This window comes from Peromyscus maniculatus, chromosome 16 (genome assembly GCF_049852395.1).
Source record: "Peromyscus maniculatus bairdii isolate BWxNUB_F1_BW_parent chromosome 16, HU_Pman_BW_mat_3.1, whole genome shotgun sequence".
In the NCBI taxonomy this organism is placed as follows: domain Eukaryota; kingdom Metazoa; phylum Chordata; class Mammalia; order Rodentia; family Cricetidae; genus Peromyscus; species Peromyscus maniculatus.
Genome location: NC_134867.1, coordinates 66,469,191 through 66,490,906, shown reverse-complemented (window position 1 = coordinate 66,490,906; position 21,716 = coordinate 66,469,191). Strand labels below are relative to the sequence as shown.

The following is a 21,716-nucleotide window of genomic DNA, read 5'->3' as shown; positions in this document are numbered from 1 at the left end:
TAATTTTTTTGAGGGGAGGGCTCTCTCTATAGCTCCAGCTGGAATTTGATATGTAGATCCTGTCTCTGCCTCCTCCCTCCCGCAGCTGGGATAGAAGGCATGCTCCAGCACACCCAGCAGGACTGCAAGTTTGGACCTACAGATCATACGTATGTTTAATTTGTACCTAGGCAATTCAATTTAGTAAAAAAAAAAAATTATGAATGGCATTGCTTTCAAATTCAGTTTCTGTGTGCTCACTGATAACACTGGAAATGTGACTGAATTCTGTATGTGGGTCTTTCACCCTGACGCTCAACTCTCCTAGGAGTTTACTGTTTTGTTTTGGCTTTGCAATCCCTTGAGACTTTCCTTTAGAAGACTTCTGGATAAGATGGCAAAACAGAAGCTGCATTGGACGGAGTCGCTGATTACAGTTTGGGATTAAAGGGAATATGAATATTTTATCACTCCATCTGCTACTGTTCCAAATCCTGATTGATCAACACTTCAACAAGTTTCTTCTGCCACAGGAACCATGAATGGATTCGCGGCTGCCACTCAAACAGCCCTCCACGCTCCAAAGCAGCACTTCACCCAAGGAAACCGGACTAAAGGACTCTGCCAGGAAATCTACAGGACAGCCATAGGATGTCACATAAAGGGTTCCCAGTGGCTGCTCCCGGGTGCACCATCAACACCGCAAATGAGGAAAGACAGAGCTGCGGAGGGAGCGAAGCACGAGCTCTCACTAGAGCTTTGGGTACCGCACAGCCGCCAGCAGCTCCCAACCCTGGGGGAGGGCAGCAGCCTCAGCTGGGCTGAGTTTACCTCAGCTCTCCACAGCCACTAAAACAGTCAAGAAAACTCCACGCACAAGGGGAGCTGGGAGCCCGGGGTGGGGGTGGGGGCAGAGGTGGGGTGGGGGGAATGAGATCATTTAACAGCAACAGGGAACACAACCTCCACCAGGACCGGGGCAGCAGGGCAGCCCAGGAGAAGAAACCCACATTCAGGCTCCTGCTCACGTCTTCCCAGCTCTCCTTCCCCACTACAGCTATTTCTCATCTATACAGCACAGGAGGGCACTGTAGCAGGCCAACACTGCCCCCTACTGTTCATTACACTCATACACTCTTCCTTTCTCCTTTCCAACACATTCCACTTGGTGTTGCATCTCCCAAAGTCCACGGCTGACTTGGTTTACAATCACTAAATATATCTTTACTTCTTTTTAGTCTACTGTTAATCCAAATGCCACCTTTCCACCCCATCTTCCCTTTGCTTAATGATTACCACGCCTAACTATGCCCTTCTCCTCTGCTTCCTATCTAACAACCTAAAGCTTATTGCTAGTTTCCCCATGATTGTTTACCTCTTCTTTTCTTCTCTGCATTCATACTAGCATTACTAGTATTCATAGTACTATTGGGGTCCATTTACCTTCTAAATCAATCCCTACTAGTCAGTGTCTGTTTTGTGGTTACTGGCGATGTTTAACTACTGGAGTTGCAGCTGGTACTCAACCCACAGGGGTAGATTGTGGATGAAGTCCGGTGCCTGAAACGACAGTCTAACAGATGACAACACCATAACTGTATTAGAACCTAGTCTCTTCCAACACTGCAAACATGTCCATGTAAAGAAGAGGCAAGCTGAATTAAAAGAACACAACCAACAAATCTTAGCCTATACTCTAACCCCAGATGAGCAAATCCCAATGCAAAAACACAAGTAACAGGAAAAACCAAGACAACTCCTATTATTTAGATGAAATTCTGGATGTAAGATCAAAAAGAATGATTATAAATATGGTAAACATTATAAGGAGGACGTCAATATTTTCTACAAAAACACAAACAGGCTGCTGAATGAAATAAGAAGCTAATCCACAACAAAAAAAAGAGAATAAAGACATAAATACTGAAGAAATCCTAAACCAAAACAATGATAGAAATGAAAAACACAATAGGTCAAATAAAAAGTCCTGCAGACAGTCTCACCAACAGAATGGACCATGTGGAAGCAGAATATCAGGTGTGAACTCTGCTTCTTGGTGAGAACCCAGGGTCCCTTTTCCTTCCTCCCTTCTCTCTCTCTCTCTCTCTCTCTCTCTCTCTCTCTCTCTCTCTCTCTCTCTCCCCTCTCTCCTCTCTCCTCTCTCTCTCTCTCTCTCTCTCTCTCTCTCTCTCTCTCTCTCTCTCTCTCTCTCCCTTCCTCCCTTCCCCCCCTCTCTCTTCCTCTCTCTCCCTCCCTCCTCACTCCCTTTCTCCTTTGTTTTGTTTTGTTTTTGTTTCAAGACAGGGTTTCCTATGTAGCCCTAGCTGTCCCAGAACTCTCTCTGTAGATCAGGCCCTGCTGCCTCTTCCAACCTTTCCATTTAGTTCATCTCCACTGCTTTGAGACACTCACAGACCCATGGAACCATTTTCTACCAGGTACCCCCAGTGGTCACACTAGTCTAGGACCTGGTAGGTTACTTTTATTGTCCTTCCAGTCCTCCACTCCAGTCTCCCCAGAGTCACTCTTAGTCCTGCTGAAGCCAGCCAGCAGAAGCCTCTCTCTCTCTGCCCACCTTCCTTCCCTGGAGACTCAACTTCTCGGTGTGGACCCAGGGTCTCCCTAGTTCTTTCCCACTCCCCTGTTCAGCCTTTCCTTCTAGCCCATCTCCATTCTTCTGTGACACCCTCTGACCCCTAGAAACACTCTCTACCAGGGACCTACAATCACCACACTTGGCTAGGATCCAAAGTGGGCAATAACAACTAAAGAATGGAGCACCCAGGCAACGAAGACTAGACAGGATGTCTACAGCAAGAAACACTTCAAACACCATACCTCTAAATGCCTAGGTCTAAACAAAACACAGACATGAGCAGCAAGGCTGTATGCCTCCTACGGAAGGCAGCAGCCCTAATGCAACAGGCCTCGGGAAAAGCAGTTCAGCTGAAGCACAAGACAAGGACTTCAAAACAGCAATTATGAGTCTGTCCAAGGGCCTTAAAGAGGATCCAAATAAATGCTGTAATGGAGACTACGACAACAGAAACAGCTGAACAAAACAATGAAAACATCTCAAGACATGAAAGTAGAATTTAATAAAGAAATATCAAACTAAACTACAACTGGAAATGAAAAATTTAGGATGTCACACAAAAACCTCAGAGGTAAGCTTCACCAAAAGACACAGAAAAAATTTCAGGTCTTAAAAACAAGGTAGAAGAAATGAATAGCTCAATCAAATAAAATGTTAAATCTAAAAAAAAAAAAATACAGCCACAAACATCCAGGAAATCCAAGACACTATAAATAGATCAAACCTATGAATGAGAGGTAGAAGGAGAAAGAGAAGAAACCCAGGTCAAAGGCACAGAAAATATTTTTAACAAAAATCACAGAAGAAAATTTCCCTAATCTAAAGAAAAAGATGCCTATCAAGGTACAAGAAGCATACAGAACACCAAATATATAGGACCAGAAAAGAAAGAAATTCCCCATGACATAATAATCAAAAGACTAAATGTACAGAACAAAGGAAGGATATTAAAAGCTGCAAGGGAAAATGATCAAGTCATATATAAAGACAGACCCATTAGAACAACACCTGACTTTTCAATGGAGGCTCTGGAAGCCAAAAGAGCCCGGGTGGATGGTCTACAAACTCCGAGAGACCAGAGATGCCAGTCCAGAAGGCATTAGGAGGAAAACTTCAGTCTCAAGAGGTTAACTACATGAAAGAGGACATAAGGAATAAAGAATCCCAGAACAGTAAATCAAAAGAGGAGCAAAACCACCTATTCCACAACAAAATAACAGGAATCAATAAACATTGCTCACTGGTAGTTCTCAATATTAACAGTCTCAATTCCTCAATAAAAAGACACAGACTAACAGACTGGATTAGGAAATGGGATCCATCCTTCTGCTGTACCTATGAACAATTCACCATCAAGGAAGACTTCACCTTCGGGTAAAAGTTTGAAAAAGATATTCTAAGTGAATGGACCTAAAAAGCAAGCTGATGTAGCCATTTTAATATCTAACAAAATAAGACTTCAAACCAAAACTAATCAGAAAAGATAAGGAAGGACATCACATATGTATTAAAGGAAAACTTCACCAATAGGATATTACAATTCTATACATTTATGCACCAAACACAAGAGTACCAAAGTTTGTAAAAACAAATATTATTATGGCTAATATAACATATTGACCCTCATACAATGACAGTGGGTGACTTCAATACTCCACCACCACCAGCAGATCATTAAGACAAAAACTAAATAAAGACAATAAAAACAATGTCATGAATCAGCTGGGTGGTGGTAGCACATGTATTTAATCCCAGCACTAGGGAGGCAGAGGCAGGCGGATCTCTGTGAGTTCAAGGCCAGCCTGGGCTACAGATTGAGTTCCAAGACAGGCACCAAAACTACACAGAGAAACCCCGTCTCGAAAAACCAAAACCAAAACAAAACAAACCATGAATCAAATGGACAGAACATTTCACCTGAACATTAAATATTCTTTCTCCACAACTGACACTGGGACACAAAGCAAGTCTCAACACATACAGGAAAACTGAAACGCACCTTGTTCTTATCTGACCACCAATGATAAAAAAGTTGAACAACAGAAACAGCAAATGTATACAAACTTTTGCGAACTAAACAACTCATTACTAGATGAAAAATGAGTCAAGACAAGAATCAAGAAGAAAATTAAAACCTTTTTAGAATTGAATTGAATGAAAATAAAAACACAACATGCCCAAACCCATGGGACTCAATGAAGTTCCACGAGGCAAGTTCATAGGACTAAGTGTCTACATCATAAAAACAAGAGCCACCTCATCCGTTACTTAACACACCTGAAAGCTCTGTAACAACAGAAAGAATAAAACCCCCAAACAGCAGATGGTGAGAAATAATCAACAGCAGTGCAGCAGGGCTGAAATCAATGAAATAGGAACAAATAACATCAAAGCACAGAGAACCTCTGAGCCTCTCTCAGCTCGCCCCACACTCAAGCCTGGCTGTGGTCACTTTTAGTTCTCACTAGCAAATAAATCAGCCATTCTTGGGCTCTTTCTGTTCTATGTCCTTCCACCAGCAACTTTTCTATCTGGTACGACTCTATCAGCTATGCAGAAGGATATGCCTTCTGCTCAACAAATGTCTGTCAGCCTTTTCTTCATCCTCCCTAGGCTATGGGTGTGGTGATATTTTATTTGTACTGAAATGTGATTTTATTTGTATGTTAATAAATAAAGTTGCCTGGGGGTCAGAGCTAATAGCAAGCCATCGCAGTAGCTGGGTGGTGGTGTTGCATGCCTTTAATCCCAGCTCTTAGGAGGCAGAGCTAGGTGGATCTCTGTGTGTTCAAGGATACAGCCAGCATGGAGACACATGCCTTTAATCTCAATACCAACCATGCAAGACCTGGAGGGCTGTACATACAGGCAGTGACGAGGCAGTCATGTGTTTGGGTTTACAACCAATGAGAAGGCAGAACAAAGTCTTTATAAAGACAAACACACAGGAAGTAGGTCTCTTGGCTGAAGAGGATAGCTGCAGAGTGAAGAGTAAGGCTCTTAGCTCTGATCTCTTGGGCTTTCATCTTTGCATTGGTTCTGTTTCTTATTGAATAAGATGGTTACTTCTACATGTGGGATTCTCTGCTTTGTGTTTTCTGGGTTTGGTGCTGGAGACAGAACCCAGATCTTTGTACATAAGCAGGCGATACACCGTTTTCAGTGACACATACCACTGGCATCCTCTGTGTCATCAACTGCTCATAAGCATCCTTCACATTCTTAGTGTCCTCAGCCACTGACACCATCTGTTCGCATTTCTTCTCTCTAAGGCTTAGAATCCATAATCAACAGGAAAACAAGCTCTCTTATTTTTTTTTCTGATGGATTCTGGAAAGGACTCACAAATAAGTATAGCAAAATATAAAGATCATAAATGATAAATTCACATAAAAGAAAAGCACAGAGGTTTCCTAGGGGCAGTTGATAGGTCTCCTGGAGATCCACAGCTCTAAAAATGAAAGCATTTTAAAACTTCCACCTGTTCTGTCTTTTTTCAGTCATTTCATCCTGTGGGGGCTCCTCGCCCTTGCAGTGACTCCCATTAGAAGTCAGGGTTATCTACCACTGTGCAATGCATTCCTGTCCTTCCTTCTCTAGGCTTCTAGGTACCTCTAAGGTGGGTGTTCCAAGGCTGTGCTCAGAGGCCAAGACCCAGAGCTGTTCTACACTCTGGCTACAGGCTCATGCCTTCAAAAATGCAGGCTCCTGCTCAGGTATTCCTGGGGTCTCAGAGACATGGCTCTGGTTTCACCCATGTGTAACTCCCTTTCTCTGGTGTGGACTTGCTAGGGAAAGCTACCCCAGCACGAGGTTAGCAAAGATGGAACTTTTGCCAAAGTTAAGAGACAAGTTTTCCAACTAGAAGGTGGAGCCAGCAGAAAAGATGAAGTTAAAGAGAAGGAGGATAAAGGTGAAAACAGATGGGAGGAAGGGGCATCCAAACCCATCCAACTGCTCATTCTCTTGTCCATCACATCCACCCTCAGAGGCTCCAAACCTCTTGCCCTCTCTGAATGCATCACTTGAGATGCTCCTTAAACTTATCCGAAGTTCAGCTGGGAGGCAAGGACTCAAGGAACTCCAGCATGACTTTGATGTTCCTCGTGAACACTGATGGACTAGCTGTGAAGTGAGATATGGGCAGGAGAACCAGACTCGCAGATATACGAGTGCAAGTGCCTAAGAGGACGTTAGCTATGTGGGTGCCACAGGCAACAGTGGCAGGATCTGTAAGTTATCGCTTAGCTGACAGAAAAGCAGGGTTCAGTGACCTTGGTGTTAGTATCATCCTAGACCCACAGTTCTTCCTGTCTTGACTCAAAACTGTTAACATTTTCTTCTTGTGGAGTTAGGTCCCTACAGCTCCAACATTATGTCTACATTTAAGGAGAAAATGACAACCCGGTTCTGGTTCTATATAATCATCAAGACCGTGAAATCTCCTCCAAATACCCTCACCTCCTACTGCTGGAATGGGTCACAAAGTCTTACTCTTTCCCAAGTGAGAGGCAGCATGAAGAAGGTACTAGGAATGGCTGGAATCCTTTTACAATCCGTACACACACACACAGCACGTGCACACGCACACGCACACGCACAGACAGACAACACACGAAGGGTTGTGAATGGCCTAGAACCACCTGCACCTGCATGTCTATCCACACACACATACACAGAAGAAGTTTTGACTGGCCTGAATCCATCTACATTTCCAAGAATACACTGGACATAACACGTAACCATGTTTTCATCTTTGTCTCAGCAATTTTGTGCAGTGTTGGAGAATTCTCAGGAAAGGGGATGAGGGCGATAGAGTCAAAAGTCCAGAAATATGGAACTTGCCACAGGACAACCCAGCAAGAGCAACAACTGAAGGATGAGTCTCTGCTGGGGAATCTTCTCCTAAGTTGAGAGGCACTGAGTTTTCCAGCCAGAAGGCAGAGCCAGTAGAAAAGATTAAGTTAAAGACAGAAAGTATGAAGGGGAAAACAAGAGAGAGGCACAGAGGACCGGGCCTACGGCCACCCCCAAAGCCCAAGTGCTAACAACAGCTTGTAATGAAGTGAGCTTCCAGCTTACTCCTGGAATCCTTACAACTTAAGTTAACAAAGTACAGAAGTTTGCAAAAAATTTAAAGATTATTAGAGTCTTGAAACCAAGAGACTACTATTTTGATTACAAAGATCCTAGCAAGAAAATAATTTCAAAATGACCTTGGAATGTGAGGGCAATCTAGCCATAACATCTCTCATCCCACTGATCACCACGGCTGATTTTAGGTGGGTGTCCCCTTTCCCCCTCATCATGCCATGTACATCCTTCCTCAGTCTTAGAGAACAACTTACCCAAATAGTCCAAACAAAATGATCCAGGATCTGCACATGGCCTGCAGACATGCTCCTATATACTTCAAGTCACCTCTAAATTAATTATACCTGGTGTAATAGAAATAGTATCTAAATAGTTGTTATGCTGTATTGTGGAATATTACTATATACTGTGTGAATATATGTCACTGTGATTGGGTTAATAAAGAAGCTGATTGGCCCATAGCTAGGCAGGATAAGGTTAGGCAGGAAAAGGAGGGGAGGAGTCTCTGGGTGGCAAGGAGACACAGACAGAAGGAAGACGACCATACCATGCTGAAAGAAGGTACTGCCACGTGGCAGAGGGTAGATAAGAAATGCGGGTTAGTTTAAGTTGTAAGGGCTAATTAGGAACAAGTCTAAGCTACCAGTCAAGCGTTTATAATTAATAATAAGTCTCTGTGTGGATATTTGGGCGATGGCTGGTGGTCCTGATGAAAAACTCCATCTATATCATATCGTTTGAGGGATAATGACAGGAAATAAGTCTGTACATTTCTAGTACAGATGCCATTTAAAAATAATTATTTTCAATCTATGGTTAGATGGGGAACCTATGGCCATAGAGAGAAGGTTAGTATAAAAATATGTACACAGGTCGTTATACATATAGTCTAACTCTGGATTTTTAATAAATGTATACATACATATAGTTTTAAAACAATTCTGTATGCTTAATATAAGCAGCTTTAAATGGTGGACGTAAAGTCATTCTGCTATACGTGGCCTCCGGGGCTCCACCTTCTTCATAGAAAACAAGACAACAGAACTACAAAGTGCATGCCAAGCACTAGGTGCTGAGTGAGGAGGATACAGGAAGGGCAGCCTGGCTCCACCCTGCTGTGTACAAAGGGACATGACAGTTGAGCTTGGACCAGAAAGGCACTGTTTCTCTGATGCCAAACAGGCTTACAAAAGCTTTTCTTCAAACCGAGATGACCAGGCCAGGACCGGGAACAACTGTGCTCCTGAGCAAGGGTACAGCACTTGTCGGCTTCGGAAACCACACCCATCTAGGAGTCATCGAGGGAGGATGACGATCCTTTTCCATGTAGAGACCCTCACCACACATGCCTGCCTTGTGCTCCCCATGAACTACAACAGGAAAAGGCTAGAAAGAATTCTGACCGTGTGACCACAGCATGGCTGCCTCTGTGGCTGTGATGAATGACTATGACCATACCTGTAAGTTCATAAGCTGTGAGGTTGATTTTCCTTGGAGGCACAAGGCCTGAGCAATAAATGCGTGTAGATCTTCCAGGGAAAGAGTGTCCACCTGAAAAGCACAGAAAAGGGCCAGTGTGAGCCTACTGAGAGTGATCAACATTTTTATAAATGTACAACACACATATGCACACAAACACAGAGGTGCACACATAGGAAAACACACGTGCACATATACATACACAGTGAATGAACAGTGACGTGTGTGGATGGGCTGAGCACAGCCTCTCCTCTCTGCAGCCACAACCCTCGGCCACAAAGCCCTCAACAGGGTGATGGGGCAATGCCTTCTGCATAAGATGTCGAAAACAGATGACCCAGAGGCTGAGGTGAGGTGGCCAGGACTGGAGGAACATCGACTACAACAATCCTGGGTGTAACCTTGTCCTTGGATCCCAACAACATAAATAAGGGTCCCAAAGTACAAGGCCCTCCCATTCTCTGGAATCAAAAAGTGTGGGGGAAAAACCAAAGGAAGACAGAGAAATGAGGGAAACACAGACAGAGAGGGATGAACTTGGATGAGGAGACCCAAGGACAGGGTAGCTCTCCACTCAACCTCACATACTCCCGAGGCTGACCCTGTCTGCCCAAGCCACTGTGAATCTTCAAGCCAACACTACTGAACTCCGTATCACCATGGAAACACACTCTAGGTGTGTCTATGAGGGTGCTTCTAGGAAGGCTTCCCTTGGAGAAAGACCCATGCTGAATGTGGGTGGTACCATCCCATGGGTGAGGTCCTGGACCGATAAACAATGAGCTGAGCCTCAGCATTTGTTTTTCTTTGCTTCCTGACTGTGAAAGCAATGTGCCCTCCCCACCACAATGAACTGTACCTCCTCAAATTGTACCAAAATAAACCTTTTCTCTCTCAGTTAGCTCTCTAGGGCTGTGATGAAACAGCATGACCAGAGCAGCTTGGAGGGGGTGTATTTTGCTTAAACTTCCAAATTATAGTGCATCATCAAAGGAAGTCAGAGCACCTGGCAGCAGGAACTGAAGCAGAAGCCGTGACAGGAGCTGCTTAGTAGCTTGCTTCCATGGCTTGCTCTGCCTGCCTTCATAAAGCACCCAAGACAGCCAACCCAGGGATGGCATCACCAACAGTGAGCTGGACCCTCCCACAGTCATCAATCAAGAAAAGGCTCCACAAGCTTGCTCACAGGCCAATTTGGTAGGGGCATTTTCTCAATCGAGAGTTCCTCCTCCAAAGAGACTCTAGCTTGTGTCAAATTGGCATAAAAGTAGCCAGTACAATAACCACATTTGTCATCGAGTAGAATCAACATGTTAACTACTTATGAAGTCATTCTACTCTTACACAGAGCTCTTTTTCAGAGGAAGGCGTAACTGTGGCAGCAGAAACTATGGGGAAAGAAACAGAACAACGACAAGTCCATCACAGAAATTTAACCAGGAACACCTGGGGAAGAAAATGCTTGCGCATCTCCTTCAGGTAAAATGGTCCCCACAACCAGAAAGAGCACTGGCTTTCTGACACCCTAACCTTGAAAATCTCTTGGAAAGACACTGTACAGCACTTGACCCAGGCACATGCTACCACTCAAGTGAAGGCACAGATAACAGATCTGGAAATGCTGACCTGTCACCACCCTCTTCCATGTTTATTCCAAAAGAGGCATCACCATTATATGAAAGTAAAATCTGCAAATGTAATCTGTGACAAAGCCAAGCACAAATACAGATCTTAAAATCTGTAAACTGCCATTTCTGCTTAGACTGATGACTTAGTGTTTAATTCTACCCACAATTAGTCATGTTTGGAAGCTGTTCTTAAAACACCAGCCTAGTGGACAGCCATGTGTCTTTTTTCACAGGTAACTAAGCATGATTGTTAATTTGATGGGGTTTAGAATTCACTGTGAAAACAAGCCTCTGGCATGCCTGCGAGGGAGTTTTTAGACTGGTTAACTGGATGGGAAGATCCCCAGTTGTGGATGGAGACCCAGGCTGCATGAGAAAGGGAAAGCTGGGCACCAGCATTTACCACTCTGCTGCACGAACAGGACCGACTGCCCTGCGCTCCTGCCACCGTGATCTCCATCAGGACAAATGGTCCCCAACTGTGAGTCAAAGAACTCCTCTCTCCTTAAGTCACTTTGGCCAGGAATTTTATTGTAGTAAGAACCAAAGTTATAAATGCATTTCCAAGATTTCTTCAAATCAGACTTAAGTCTTACTAAGTATGTTAGACCAAATCAAACTAGTTTCAATTCAGTTTTCATATAATGAATGATATGCAATTTTACTCCATGTTGCACAGCAAAAGTGCTAATTTAGGAGAACTGGCTCAGTAGTTAAGGGCACTTGTTGCTTTGCAAAGGACCAGGGTTCTACTCCCAGCATCCACATAGTCGTTCACACTACCCGTATCTCCAGTTCCAGGGAATACAATGGGCACTTCTGACCTCCATGGGCACCAGGCACACAGGTGGTACACATGCATACATGGAATGGGTGGAGCAAAACACTCACACACATAAAACGAAAACCTAACCTAAGCTCACCTACATAAGACCATGATAGCTTATAATTTATCCTTCTAGGTTTACCACAGTATTCTAGGAAGATAGTCAATCCTGTGAACAAATAGATACCACCACTGACTTGTTGATACATGAACTCTTTGTTGTGAGAAGTCCTGACTTAACATCTCTAGGAGCATAATAAAGAATTAATTGTGTTCTGTGGAAAGAGGTCATGGGAACTGGCCCACGGAAACACTCATAGCACTCAGGAAGATGAGACAAGAAACATGTGGCAGTTACAGCATCTTTATATGTTTATTGTATGTAAGAACTGTGAGCTCAGCGTTTACCTGGACAAAGAGGTAGATTAGGAGGCAGCACAGTGCTCTCAACGGACTCTCAACGGCCTGCAGCTCTTCTCTGGAGGAGGAGAGGTTGAAGCAGGCTAGCAATGTGTCTAGGCGCCGGGCCTGTGCTGCTGGCTCTTGGCTCAGCCACAAAACTTCCAAACTAGGTGTTCCCCCTTAAAAAAAGAAATTCATATAGCATGATCACAATAGACTTTTGGAAGTACAATGAGGAATGATTCACCTGGGGCGTTAAGGCTTAAGAGAACCAGAGGCAAAAGTGAGCACAGCTTCCTGGTTTCAAGAAAACAAACCCAGAGGCCAGCACATGCCCCATGACTCCTCCAAATTGGTGGTTTTCAAACTTTTATGTACAAAAGAATCAGATACAGAGACTTCGTGATGCATTTTCTGGGGTACACACAAACCTGCTGATCCGAGAGGTGTACGTGCTGGTGACTGTGCATCTGAACAACCGACAGCATGGGATCTATGGCCACAAACCACCAAACAAACGTTCCTAAAAGGTAATTTTTAGTGTCCCATTTCTTTATTAGGCAGGTACGTAGAAACAATTGCATGTGAGAGAGAGGGTGGGGTCCTTTACTTGTTAACCTGACAAGGACACGCTGCCGTGAATGCGGGTGACAAACAGTGGCAACTCTACACAAACATGAAGGTGCTGGTCTAAGGACCACGATGGCAGCACCTTTCCCGGCAGCTGTGGCTCTCTGCTGGGCGCTGATTGAAAGCCCCTGCCAAAAGTCCAGGGCACTAGGGTGGGATGTCTCACACGATCACCATGAAAACAAAGCAGCTAACCAAATGGCACCAGAAGCTGTGACTCAAAGGAAATTCTTGTTCTTCCTTTGTTTCAAACACTGTCATTCACTCTTCCCAGGAGTGAATTTCCCACCATCAGGAGCAAAACAGTGCAGCAAGTCACCTGCAGTCCTGAAAGGGCTAAAGGGCTGCATTTACCAAAAGCATTTTTTTTTTGTTATTATTTTAGGAAGAAGAACATTTTCTTTGAGAGAAAGAAATGTAATTGTCACCTAAGAGACTGGTACTTAAGCGATCACACTCCAAGGTCACGAAGGTGTCTGAGAATCTGATGGAAATAATTCCCAATCTTTATGATGGTCTGCCTCAGAACTAAGAAGTTTTGTTTCAAATGGCTGAAAGGAGATAAAAAGAAAACGGCTCTTTCCTAGCACAAGTGACTATAAAGTCCCAATGTCAATTCAAAGTTGGTCAAGTTTCACTGGAAAGTTGCTGTGTCCACTTGTGCACACACTATCTGTGATTTCTTCCAGTTTGATGACAGGTTACAAGTAACAGACTGTCACATGGCCCACAAAGCCTACCACGTTTACTATGAGACCCAGAAACAAAAGGCTTACTAACCTCTGATATAAAGGAAATAATGAATTTCTACCACTATACTTATTTCAAATGTTAAAGTATTCAGAGATTTTTTTTTACTATAAAAGTCAAATGTTGCAAATTTTTTAAAAAACAAAAAAAGTAAGAAAACAAAATAGCCTGCCCTTTCCCCACCCAGACATTATATTATTTTAAAACACAGGGGTAGAATGGCATGGAGACCGTGACTGGTCCCACCAGAGTGAAGAGTGAAGAGTGAGGTGCTCATCTGCTGTTCAGGACAGTAAGGAACATTTCTTTACAAACTGATGTCTGGATATATAAAAGTTTAACATTAAAAAATGGGAGATTTGTGAAATATACACAGAATCATAGTCACTGAAGTGATGAATGAGGGACTCCCTGACTGAACAAGTGGTGACATTATTCACTCATGGCCTTCCTTCATCTGTTCAGGGACTCAAGTCCAAGAGATAGCTTTAGATACTGAGTTGAAAATTTTAAGCATCTGTCCAACAAAAGACAGTGTTGCCGGGCGGTGGTGGCGCATGCCTTTAATCCCAGCACTCGGGAGGCAGAGCCGGGCGGATCTCTGTGAGTTCGAGGCCAGCCTGGGCTACCGAGTGAGTTCCAGGAAAGGCGCAAAGCTACACAGAGAAACCCTGTCTTGAAAAAACAAAAACAAACAAACAAACAAACAAACAAACAAAAAGACAGTGTCCTGGGGGCACTCTGTGTGAGAGTTCTGACCTAGCACCTATGAGGGCCTATGCCTGATCCTCAACTACCAAAGAAAATCAAAACAAGTCAACTATTATTTTTTTTCATTTCTTGTCACAGAAGGTTCTGATTGCTCCTATACACTGATGTCTATAATCACAGGTACCCTGTCAGCTTATACGGAGCAGATCCATATAAATGATGGTCAACTACTGCCTTGAAGAACCTGCAGTAAAAAGATTGTGCATCAAGTGCAGTGGCACACGCCTTTAATCTCAGTACTCGGGAGGCAGAGTAAGGTGCATCTCTGTGAGTTTGAGGCCAGCCTGGTCTACAGAGCAAGTTCCAAGACAGCCAGGGCTATATAGAGAGATCCTGTCTCAAGAAAGAAAAAAGATCATGCAAGCAAACAGAAATTTAAGAATGCAAAGACTAGGGGTGGTATTTAGCTTTCTGGCAGACAGATGCTTAGCATGCAGAAGCCCCTGGGTTTAAATCCCAGCTCTGGAGGCCGGGCGGTGGTGGCACACGCCTTTGATCCCAGCACTCGGGAGGCAGAGCCAGGCGGATCTCTGTGAGTTCGAGGCCAGCCTGGACTACCAAGTGAGCCCCAGGGAAGGCACAAAGCTACACAGAGAAACCCTGTCTCGAAAAAAACAAATAAATAAATAAATAAATAAATAAATAAATAAATAAATCCCAGCTCTGCAAAAGAAATGTAAAGATTTTACCACAAAATCACTGAAGATCAAATGGAAAAACCAGAGAACCGAGGAAGGGTTCTAAGGAGGTTCTCATGAAGGAGGGGCAGGCACATGTGTTCTGAGTGCTGTTGGAAGAATGCTTCTGGAATTGCAAGCAGGCAGCGATGAGCACGTGCCAAGATCCTCTTCCTGTCCCCCCCATCCAAGCAAATCTCAAGTGCAGCACAGCTGAGAGCCACTGGCACAGGCAGTGAGGTTTACGTGGTGCTCCCTCTGCTCACACAAAAGTCCAGTGTCACATGAGTTATGTGGCAGGGCAGTCAGAACACGAGTGATTTTAGCTCAGTTTCAGAGTCACTGCGCCTCCGTGATGGCAGCAGGAGCCGCAGCTCCTCACACTGCCGCCCACAAACTGCAGACACGGGCTGTAATCTGCAGCAGGTAAGGCTCCCTGTGAGCGACCCACTGCTCCAGGCAGACCCTGCTTCCTAAAGCAGCCGCAGCCTTTACCACAGCACCACTATCCAGGACCAACTGTTGGAAATAGGAGCCTGTGGGGAATTTCGGATTAAGTCATAACAAATATAAAAACGTAATTTGTGGAGAATGAGAAGACAGTCTTCCACATGGCACCTGCTTCTGAATAACAAGGCACAATTGTGGGGACTGAAGGCCCAATGGGGGACAAGATAGGCCAGAGTCATCTTTCAGGAGCTCACAGCCTGGGGAGCAGCAGGAACTAACCACACGACAGAAGTTAGGTGTGATACGACTGAAGAAAGGAATTAGCTAGTGTGAAGAGACATTCAGAGATGGGAAATGTCTCAGGCCTTTAGGATGGAGCCTTGGAAACAAAATGAAGGTGGCCACAAGGGAAGTTGTAATCACATTTGTGAAAGAGGACTCCAGCTGTAATGGGAACTGACTCCAGCTGTAATGGGAACTGACTCCAGCTGTAATGGGATCTGACTGGAAACATCAAAAGGAAAAGGGGTGGCGGGGGCAGGCCAATACTAAGAGAAGCTGAGGTGGTATTTCTTGCATTAGAAAACATAGGCATCCACTGCAAAGTGTGGGTCTGCAGCGGGGCCTCACGGGGACAGGCAGTGGTGCATATGCATGGACAGACTGCTTCTTTGGATCCTGGTCTTCAAATGCTGCTGACATCCTGGTGACCTATCAGCAATGAGTGAGAACGAATGTGGAACGGGCAGGCTCCACTCTCTCCTCCCAGCCCAGTGTCTTTTTGGAAGAGCAGCAATCCCAGCATGACCTGGTAACTCAGAGGGACAGTCCTGGGCCCATCCTACTGTTCCCAATTACAAAATCTTGGGCGTCAGGCAGCAACTGTGTTTTTGCATTCAAGCCGGGAGATTCTGATACTTGCAAAGTCCCTCTATCACCCAGCATCCTTTACATCCTTTACCATTTACAGGCTAAGATATATTTACCAGTAATGAGAAACTGGCTCTTGAGAAGCCTGGAAATTAAGAGATTACAGAGAGCCACCAGAGTGAAAAACCATACCTCAAATCTCTTTCAAAATAAAAAAATGTATGTGTATGTGTGTGTGTGTGTGTGTGTGTGTGTGTGTGTGTGTGTGTGTGTGTGTGCTTGTGTAATGTGCATGGAAGAGCTCATCAGTTTCCCTGGAACTAAAGTTATAGACTGTTGTGAGCTGCCACGTAGGTGCTGGGAGCCAAAGCCAGGTCCTCTGCAGGAGTGCTCTTAACTGCCAGGCCATCTCTCCAGTACCTCAAAATCAATCAGTCTCTCTGTCTCTGTCTCTGTCTCTGTCTCTGTCTCTCTCTCTGTCTCTCCTCTCTCTCCCCTCTCTCCCCCCACTCAGCAATCTTTTGTTATATTTATGTTCAACAGAAAACTCAGCAGTGTACATTTAACATGGTTTGATGGAGAGTTCTTTGGCTTGTCTTTTCCAGCTTGGCAATGGAAGGCACAGATTCTTGGACCTCAGCTGATCTTATTAGATATGTCATTGTAATCAGTCCTGATAGCTTCCACTAGCATAGCCAGAGTTACTTTGCCTTCAGAGTTAACTTGTGTGAAGGCAATGATGGTGCACGTCTTCCTGTGACCAGTGCCCCAGTCTGGCTTCCTCCTTGATGATCCAGTAGGGGACACCATCTTGCAACACAAAACAGGAGACCACCAACTCAAAGGGGTCTACATCATGGGTGATCACTGCTGGCTGAGACTTCCTGTTCCCCACCAAGGAATGATGGTACTGACCTCTACTCAAAGGACAGGTGGTCTCTCAGTGGGGTCGTCCCCTTAGCCAGCAGCTTTCTTTTTAGCATGAGCCAATCGACGCTTCTTCTTCTTCTTTTTTTGCTAAGTCTTTGGCCTGTATTGTGCTCAGATGTCTGATGGTCCAGGGCCTGGTAAACTGGTTCTTTGCAGGAGGAACTTTTAGCCACTTATAACCCTTTGTTGCTGCAGCTGAATGGATTGGGGTGAGCTCTCTTTGGGGCTAGATGTCTTATCTAAGGCCAAAGTTTTTGGGCCTTTCTCAAACAGGATTCACCATCCTTTTGGCCTCTTGCTTCTTCGCAGCAGAGGCTGCTGGGGCCTCCTTCTTCCCCTCAGCATCCCTTAATGTCAGAGAAATTCATTTCCAAATGCAATCAATAATTTGTTTAGTCATGAAACACCAAATGCCCATGTCCATGGAATGTAGGAGAAAGCATCTCTGTGGCGTTCTGGAGAAGCTGTGGTCTTCTATGACACACTGCACACACCAAGACTTTGTCTCCAAGCATCATAAATGAACATTTCAGAATATGTGACCCTCTGATGCATCTACACAAAGGCTTTTGTTACAGGACTTTTCTCTTCCTTCTCCCATAGGTCTCCAAGATTATCTTTACCAGTGCTGGGTAGGGTATGTTTTGAAGGATGCCTAGATTAACTCTTTTTAATAGTAAGCTCTAAGAAAAATGACTAACTGGTTGCTGAAACTGCCTAAAAGTAGAGATTTTTTTTTTAGGTAAATAACTATACTGTATAAAAAGTATGTTTTTAAAAAATTGCTATTATATATATGTATACATACATATATAAAGATTTAATTTTTATGTACACAGATACTCTGTCTGCATGTATGCCTGCAGACCAGAAAAGGGCATCAGACTGTGAGCTGCCAAAGGGTTTTGGGAAGTGAACTCAGGACCTCTGGAAGAGCAGCTAGTGCTCTTAACCACCGAGCCATCTCTCCAGCCCCAACAAAAAGTATGTTTAACAGAATTATAACATAATCACCTAGCATAGGAAAGAATTATATACATACACTCCCATCCACAATTCAACATGTATGTGCAGGCACAACCACAAATACACACACATGAATGCATAAACATGCGCGCGCGCGCGCATGCGCGCGCGCACACACACACACACACACACACACACATTTTGTTACATGAATTGCTAAATGGTCTTATTAATAAAAAAACCCAGATATTGGGGTGAAAGCTGAAAGATCAGAGAGCAAGCCAGCCACGTCTTACCACTAGGAAATCCTCAGCCCAAGAGAGATACTTCCTGTATACTCACGCCTATATACCTTTCTATGCCCTGCCGTCTTCCTCTCTCCACCTAGCTACATCATTTCCTCTTTCTGCACAGCTCTATCACTTCCTGTCTGTCTGTACAGACCTCTAGACCTCTATGGTTAACTAGTGCTGGAACTAAAGGTGTGTGCCACCATGCCTGGCTCTGTTTCCAGTGTGAACTCACAGAGATCTGGATGAATTTCTGTCTCCCGAATGCTAGGATTAAAGGCATGTGCTACCACTGCCTGACTTCTATGTTTAATATTGTGGCTGGCTTTGCCCTCTGATCCCCAGGCAAGCTTTATTTGTTAGAGCACAGTTATAATTTTTTTCTTTTTGGTTTATTGGTTTTTTGAGACAGGGTTTCTCTGTGTATCTTTGCTCCTTTCCTGGAACTCACTCTGTAGCCCAGGTTGGCCTCAAACTCACAGAGATCCTCCTGCCTCTGCCTCCCGAGTGCTGGGATTAAAGGCGTGAGCCACCACTGCTCAGCCCATAATTTTTTTTATTTTAGACAAAAAAAGGGGAAATGTGATATTTTATTTGTGCTCTAACACACTTTCATTCACATGTACTCAGACTCTTATTGATACACACAAGCAGACACACTATCCGACACACATTCTCTCTCAATTCACACATTCACACACATAGTCTCATCTAGAGTCTGGGCTAAAACAAACCATTGAGGAGCCGATGGAACCCCTACATTTCATGCACAAGGAAAGGGGAGCTGAGGTATTTATAGCTAGAATCTAGAGGCCAGAAATGCACTCTTGTCTCCAGACTACAGTGAGTGAACGTAAGCTTCAAAACCTAATTGCAAATGTGGTAAGGTCTATGTGAACAGGTAGGATAGTCTAGGCTTTAGGAAGGATGGAGTCCCCGAAGCCAAGCAAGGGGAGGCCACTTCTGAAAACTGTAAGGCACATTTGGGGGAATACAGTGGGGTTCCCCAAATAAGTATAAGTAATACCAAGTTTGTGTTTTCACAGCTATAAACATAAACGAATGAATAAGATACAACGGATACACATATAAAGATGTGAAGTCAGTACCTGCATGTACTCTTCATATGGAAATAAGCAAATTAAATGCTAGGGATTTTTATTTATCTTAAAGGGATTTCTTGTTATCAATTTGTAAAGTGAGAAATATAACTAAAATCAATCAATCAAACAAACAAACAAACAAACAAACAAAAACCTCCAACATATATAGAACTGTCTGGCTTGTGTCCACTCAGGATAAGAAATGTGAAGCTATCAGTTAAAGAAAAACCCCTGAATCTTATCTGGATATATTTCAACTGGCTATTTCTCATAATAAAAAAATTCTTAATATGTGAATGAAGTAGACTGCATTAGAATACTAAATTCTGTCCACACATGGCTAAGCCATCTGCTTTCATGTTTGCTGCTGCTATCTAGTGCATTCAAAACAGCCACAGTGGTTCCTAAAAGGTGTATGGTGTGGACTGCAACTGCTATCCTGTAATACGTATTCATGACAGTCACTTGACAGCTCCACTGTTTTTATAGGTGGTCCACAGAGCTGCATCAACAGATGACTTTCCACTCGGCTGCACATGTCCGGGACACAGAAATCATTCCTGACCTATGTATATCGTCAGCATAGGAGGAGCTAAAACAAGAGAGCAGGACAGAATGGGCCAAATACAGTACCTTCCATGAAACGTAAGGCTTTACCTTCTCTATTCTGCTGTAAGCCTGTGGTAAGTCAGATGCCCTTATGTAGTCAAAAAACACTGTTTACTTACATGCTGAACAACACTTAAGAGTTATTCAAGAGAACCAACCAAGCAATCAGTGCATTCAGTCAGCTTCCCTGGGCTTCTGAAGTAAAGATTTACTTATAATGACTCAAAAACAACACTGGGAAGAAATCACCTATTTTCATCCAAAGGACATCAGTTCTGCAGACAGGACACAAGACCATAAATGAGGTGGGGAATGGAGGAATACATGCACTTCTCAAGCCAGAGGACGAAACTAAATCCCTTCCTGTGTTACAAAACACCATCTTTCACAATGCATTGCCAGGTGGAATACTGTGCATACACATGCAAGCACGTCAACACGGGAACACGGGTAGGGGTGGGGGTGGATATGACTACTAATGAGCTCTCTGAATACAGCTGTCCAGTACCTTTGACCACTTGAACTGCTGTAACAAAATGCCACACACTGGGCAGGTCATAGCAGCAGAGACTTTCCTCAAGACTCTGGAGGCTGGACGTCTTAGACCAGGGACTTGGGTCTAGTGAGGGTCTATTTCCTGGTGCACAGATACTGCGTCCTCATGGGGGAAGAGCAGGAGGATTTCCTCTGGTGTCCTTTTATAAGGGCACAGCTCCCACCTAACTGTCAACCACTTCCCAAAGGTCCCTTGGCTGTCGAAAACCATCCTATTCCTGACTCTGCTTCCAATACATAAGTTTGGAGGACACCTTTAGAACAAGGCAAGCAGGAGCATGTCTTCTTTTACTGTTTCCTTGTTGACCAACTTTTAACTCCTTCCCCTTCCTCTCCCTCCCCCCCCTTTTCTTTTTCCTTTTTGAGATATTGTCTCACTGTGCAGCCCAAGCTGGCCTTGAGTCTGGACCCTTCCTCTTCTCGAGTACTGAGGTTAAGACGGGCATGCGCCACTACATCCAACTCTCCTTCCTAATTTTTAAGGAAGCTCTTTTTATTTTTTTTTTCTGCAATCCTCTATCCCCCTGTACTTTGTTGAAGAAATATTGGTTTCTTTTTTATTCTACTAGTCAAACAAGCAAACATCATTGTTAGAGGAAAAGGCCTTAACGAACTATAGAAACGATCCCTGGAATTACAGTCTCGGGAAAGGCCTTTAAAAAGAGAAAGAACATAGAAGGTTCACTGAAAAGTGAAGCATGAGGCAGCCAATGACAGCTACCTTTAAAGAAAAGAAAAACTAACATCTGAGATGGGGACAAGGCTGAAGCAAAGCCCTTCTAAGTCTCTCCTGATGGCCAGAGGAGGATGACTGACAGGATCCCTGTCTGTGTCACACACTTTGTGAGTGAGAATGCCTTCAAAGGCATGTCCCAGGTCCCCACCTCCCCACTAGGCCCACCTCCTGAGTTCCCAATAATACCATCAAATTATGACTCCATCAATGGACGGAACCATTGATTAGGCCAGTGCCTTCAAGATCCAGTCACAAAAAGCCTACCAGGTGGCTGGAGAGATGGCTAAGTAGGTAAAATACCTACATAAGCATGGGGACCTGATTTCAATCCTCCAGAATCCACACACATACAAAATAGCCAAGTGCAATGCTATG

At 44.1% G+C, this 21,716-nt stretch overlaps 1 protein-coding gene across 16 annotated transcripts in view; it reads right to left on the bottom strand.

The window, feature by feature from the left end:
• Window positions 1-21,716, bottom strand: part of Fam120b (family with sequence similarity 120 member B) — a 76,621-nt gene that overhangs the window by 18,254 nt on the left and 36,651 nt on the right. For 15 of the 16 annotated variants that reach the window (XM_042261946.2, XM_076552976.1, XM_076552980.1 and 12 more), the window contains 2 exons: window positions 12,011-12,183; window positions 9,128-9,220 (listed from right to left, as the gene is read on the bottom strand). In XM_042261946.2, the coding sequence (XP_042117880.2) occupies window positions 9,128-9,220; window positions 12,011-12,183 (266 nt within the window). Of the gene's footprint in view, window positions 1-7,923; window positions 8,014-9,127; window positions 9,221-12,010; window positions 12,184-21,716 lie in introns of all 16 variants that reach the window. The other variant, XR_013045176.1, reaches the window with a different exon arrangement.